General features: G+C 40.4%; 1 protein-coding gene across 2 annotated transcripts in view; it reads left to right on the forward strand.

Annotated features, from left to right (window-relative positions):
- Positions 1 to 104: 104 nt before the first annotated feature.
- The window catches only part of LYPLA1 (lysophospholipase I), an 8,763-nt gene continuing 3,546 nt past the window's right edge, over positions 105 to 5,321 (forward strand). Inside the window, exons 1-3 of one of the 2 annotated variants that reach the window (XM_010141793.1) lie at positions 105 to 130; positions 3,089 to 3,154; positions 4,812 to 4,859. In XM_010141793.1, coding sequence (XP_010140095.1) covers positions 4,819 to 4,859 — 41 coding nt within the window. In that variant the 5' untranslated portion in view covers positions 105 to 130; positions 3,089 to 3,154; positions 4,812 to 4,818. Of the gene's footprint in view, positions 131 to 3,088; positions 3,155 to 4,811; positions 4,860 to 5,321 lie in introns of those variants that run through there. The other variant, XM_010141792.1, reaches the window with a different exon arrangement.

Below are 5,321 nucleotides of genomic sequence, written 5' to 3' on the forward strand. Positions count from 1 at the left end.
TGTGTGTGTGTGTGGGCGTCTGTAGTGCGAGGGTTAATGCGTTTATTGTTCAGTGAGCTTATACCACCGTGTTTGGGTTTTTTTTTTTCCCCCTTTAGGTCATTTTTCTTCATGGATTGGGAGATACCGGGTGCGTATTCTGATCTATTACATACTTAGCAGTTACTGCAGTTTTACATATAAGGCTGCATGTTTTAAAGATGTGGGCAGTTAAGAGTTACTTAAGCTTCTTATTTTGCCCTTAATTGAATGCAGTGGGTAACAACAGATGAAAATTCATGTATGCTGGAACGATGGTGACAATTACTTAGAATTTCCTAGCATAGGTCCTCAAAAGCTTTTTCCTCTCTCTTTTTTCAATCATTTAGTTAATTTGGTCTGAATGTGATCCCTGTTTTGTTCTTGGGAGTTGGTTCCTGGTTATTCCTGTGCTTGTCTATATTTAGACACTTTTTTTTTTTACCCCCAGACTTATGGATTGTGTTTTACTGATGGGTGCAGCTAGTCCGTGGTTTATTCTTCAGTACATCACGCTTATATTCAAATCTGGCTTACTTGATTTATCTAAACAAACTCCTAAGTAGTCACCTGACCTCTACAGATTTATCTATCTGAAATAGGGTCTTCAGGCTCCAAAAACCTCCCCAGCAAATAAGCTGTGAAATATGTTGTTTGCCTTGTTTGAGCGGAAATAGAAACGTGAGGGAACTTTTGTGGTTGTTGTAGGAGTGGTATAACATTTCTGTGTAAAGCCTGGGTGTGCCAGGATGTAAACATATGTTCATTGAAGCCATGAATTAACAGGTTAGGAGTGGGGTGAAACCTTTCTTGGTGAAGTATTTAAATGAATTGGCGCTTAGATACTGAAAATAAGTAGCATGAATGCACTGTTTGTGCGCTCCGTAATGGGCTAGAAATTGAATGTTGCCTGGGCGTTGAAACTTGCAGTGTTTAAGACACAAACTTTCTCTGAAGAACTAAAAAGTCAGCTGTAAAAATTGAAACTTGCATAACCTGGACACTTAGTAAGTTGAAGAGAGTCAAGTCCGAGTGCTTGGCAGTGCTCTACAAGTGGAGGTGTTTGCCCTCGTTTGCTGTGCTGACACACCACCACCTTGTTAGCGTTATCCCCCTTCGGTCCTGCTGGTAGGACGCAGCTGAGGCCACAGTGTTGCCTGCATCTTGGCACCGAACGTTCAGCAAGCGATTGCAGAATCTTTAGAGTCTTTGGAATCTGAGTCCTTGCAAACCGTTAGTTTTGACAAGGGGAAAATGCTCCTTAACAGGAATGTACAAGCGTGGTGCTTCCATTTCAGCAACAAAGCAAGCGTACGGTCTCAAGCTTTCAAATGCACTGAGCGTACTGGGATGTACACATGAACCAGTTGTTACACCTCTGTGGAGATGCGGGGATTTAGGCGTGTTTGGTCTTCTACTTGACTGCAGATCAGATGATCTGCACATCACCTTTGATGTGTTGCCGTTTAGTGACTCAAAAAAAGAGCGGTCTGAAAAGAACTAATTAGCAGTGTCAGAATTTCCCACAGTTTACACTGGCTTTTTCTACTTCACATGAATTTTTAAATTGCTCACTTCAGTTCACAACTGTATTTTTCGTACTCTGAGAAGTGTCTCTAGCAGGATATGTTCTTTTTCTCTCTCAGCTCCTATATAAGTGACACTTAAAGATTGGTACATACTTGTCAAAATCTGAACAAAAGGTACAATGTAGAGGAATGTTCTGAGGAGGCTGTGTAAATGTGTAGACAATATTGCTTTCCAAATTAATCTTTAGAGTTGGTTAAAAAGAAAATGTTCCCGAATTCTTATCTAGCTAGTTTTTCTCACTCGTGTTTCTCCTTTAGATTTTTATTTGGCCTTCTGTGATATCGCAAATGTTATGCAAGTAATATCACCCACAATTTGTTAATAGGATATTAAAGGTGTTGGTAGGAAGTGGGCTGGGATACGCAGCTGGTGTTTCACATGTCTCTACGGTCTGTGTGTTTGAGATGTCTTTAACTTCGGGTAGCACACTTAACTTCTCAGGGTGATGTTAAAATCAGAACTAAACCAAACAGTCTTTTATGGCTTGTCTGCTGTTGCTCTGACTAGTCGAGCTGTGTCACTGATGGATTTGTTAAAGGTTTTCTGCTTAGGATCAACTTTCCAGTATCTAGTTTAGTGGCTGAGTTAGGAACAGTGAATAATGAAAAAAAACCCAGGGAATACAGTCACTCCTGAGTGCTCTGGAAAGCCAAGTGCAGGCCCAGGCAGTGGTTCTGCACAGGTTCAGGTCTGCTCTGGCTCAGCTCACATCTAGATGAGCCCTGGAGCAAGTCTTCTGAAGCTGTTTATTTAAATTATGCTTTCCGGTTCCCTGGTTAGTAGGAAGCTGGATAACTCCTCTGCTGGGCAGATCTCACGTTGTTCTGCGCGTTCACACAGCACGTGCTTGTGATTAAAAAGCTACCTGCAGTCTGGAGCGCTGCTCAGGCCTGCCTGCAGCTGAGAGCGTTCCAGCTGAGCCCAAGGTAAATAGGTCTGATTGATTAGGTGCGCTCCACGTGGAGTTAGCTTAGGTGTCAGTTCGCTACTCTCTCACATCAAGAAATCTGGTTCAGAAGCAGCAAAGCTGGCTGTGAAAGAAGCTGCCTTAACTCTACAGGAGCAGCAAAGCAGCCTCTGGGCTAGAGCAGCCTGGAAGCAGGATGCCTGCGTTCCTGTGTTGTAGGAGGCCAGTTAATAAAGCCAGCCAGACACAGAGCAGGCTTTGCCTAGAGCCAGAGCAGTGTCTCTGCAGCTGTGCCGCAGCTATTTTAGTCAAATTAGATACAGTCTCCCTGGCAGTGTGTATGCAACAAATATTCAGAGGCAGAACAAGCCTTTTAAGTTTAGTAACATATTCATAGCATACTGTAGTGGATGTAAAAATGTCTTAGAAATGTGTTTATACTGACCTAATTCAGCGTATTTCGTACCTGGTCTGTGCCGTTGCAGCAACGTCAAAATAAGAGCTAAGCCAAAACATAAATGTAATGTAAGCCAAAACAGAAAAGCCATTTAATATATTTTTTTTGGTTAACAGGCATGGATGGTCAGAAGCGCTTGCAGGTATCAAAAGCCCCCATGTAAAATACATTTGCCCACATGCGTAAGTTTGTGACTTTTCTTGTTTTACCTTTTTCTGTAGAGTTACGTATTAAGGCACTTGCACAGTCAAGGGGGATTTGGATGTCTCTGCATTTCACACAATCACAGACTGGTGGGGGTTGGAAGGGACCTCTGGGGATCATCCAGTCCAACCCCCCTGCTAGAGGGGGTTCACCCAGACCAGGTTGTACAGGATTATGTCCAGATGGGTTTTGAATGTCTCCAGAGCAGGGGACTCCACAACTTCTCTGGGCAGCCCGTGTCAGGGCTCTGCCACCCTTGAAGTGAAGTTTTTCCTCACGTTCAGAGGGAAAAATTTGATTTTTATATTAAAAAAAAAAACCCCACTCTAAAATAATGTCAATGCTATTAAATATTTTATTTTTAGGAACTGCAGTGTAATTTACTGCATTTTTAGTCACATTTTGGTTTTGTTACTAATTTTTTTGTTACTAATTCAGACTGAAAACATATTCGAAATGTTCTATGTGCAAAGGTGGATCATCTTGACTTTCTGTTTTCACTGACCATTAAAAATACTTTTAGTATTAGGTAGATGTATGTCTCACACTCAGGTCTGTGTATAGGAGATGAAATTTCCCTGTTACCTACAGCAAGTTTCAAAGATTCACAGGATATTCCTATTTTCAGGAAATAATGCAATTTGAGCTGCCTTTTTGCAACTGGAGAAATGAAATACGTCTGAGCAGAGCCAGGAGTCAGTAAATAAAGCATTAAGATCTATCTAATATTTACTTAACGGTAAAAAAACCTAATTAGGTATAAGGTTAATTTATTTTAACACAATTCACTTTTGCTCCCTCAGTCTCGGGACACGTGGAGCAGGGATGGTAAGGGTGATCAGTAAGCAAGGTTTTGGTCTGTTACTGACTACTGGGCTCTGATTTATGTATGTATTTGTTTTACCACATGGCCACGCTTTGCTGAGCTGTTGCAGAAGAGCTTAGCAATATCTGCTGTGCTCTTTGCTTGCCCTTTGACTTCTTTCAGTCTTTCCCCATGTATATGAACGTATATTCCTCAGTTTCAGTAGATATACATATTTTTAACGTATATATATCGTGTAATGGTGTATATGCACTCACATATATAAAACAGCTGTTAATGTTTCACTTGCTCTCCACAGAGAGAGGTAATTCAACCCTGAACGTTAAATGTGGCTGGGGGGGGAGGGTTTAAGAGCGGATTTTTTTAGAGATGTATGTATTTGTTTTACCACATGGCCACGCTTTGCTGAGCTGTTGCAGAAGAGCTTAGCAATATCTGCTGTGCTCTTTGCTTGCCCTTTGACTTCTTTCAGTCTTTCCCCATGTATATGAACGTATATTCCTCAGTTTCAGTAGATATACATATTTTTAACGTATATATATCGTGTAATGGTGTATATGCACTCACATATATAAAACAGCTGTTAATGTTTCACTTGCTCTCCACAGAGAGAGGTAATTCAACCCTGAACGTTAAATGTGGTTGGGCTGGCAGGTTTCAAGAGCAATTTCTTGAAGAGATGTTGCAATGTTAATTATGGTTTTAAAGTAAGACAAAATTAGGGATGTGTAATTTCATGACATAACTGCACCTGCATTATTAAATTTCAGTGTATGTCTTGCATCAGTGGTGTTCATTCTCGTTTCTAGGCCAGTTATGCCGGTTTCTTTGAACATGAACATGGCTATGCCATCGTGGTAAGTATTTATTCTATTGGAGATGATTCTAATCAAAATATATCCAGGAGTTTGAACTCATTGCTCTTTATTAGAAATTATGAGCGGCTTGAGTGGCTGGTTTTAATCACATGAAAGTGTAAAAAGCTTTTTGCTTTAGTTCTGTTCTTATAAAAAGGCTCTCACGAGTACACTCTAATTCTCCTCGTGTGCCTGTGGTGATGGTTATTCCTCAGGACTAATCTGTATGGCTTAAAATACAAACCCCAATTTATTTTGTAAGTATAGTCTGTATTGGGTTCTGTTCTTTAGAACATCCATTCTGAATAGAGAACGAGAAAAATATGGGAGATTTCAATGGCATTAAACCAGTCCTCTTCAGTTGTGGTTTTTTTTTTCCTCAAGTAACCTGTGTTTATTTTTCTTGTATTTCTTCAGACAGTATTTTAATTTTGTACATGCAACTGATAAATTGAAATTACT

Source organism: Buceros rhinoceros, unplaced genomic scaffold (genome assembly GCF_000710305.1).
Source record: "Buceros rhinoceros silvestris isolate BGI_N320 unplaced genomic scaffold, ASM71030v1 scaffold3028, whole genome shotgun sequence".
Classification (NCBI taxonomy): Eukaryota; Metazoa; Chordata; class Aves; order Bucerotiformes; family Bucerotidae; genus Buceros; species Buceros rhinoceros.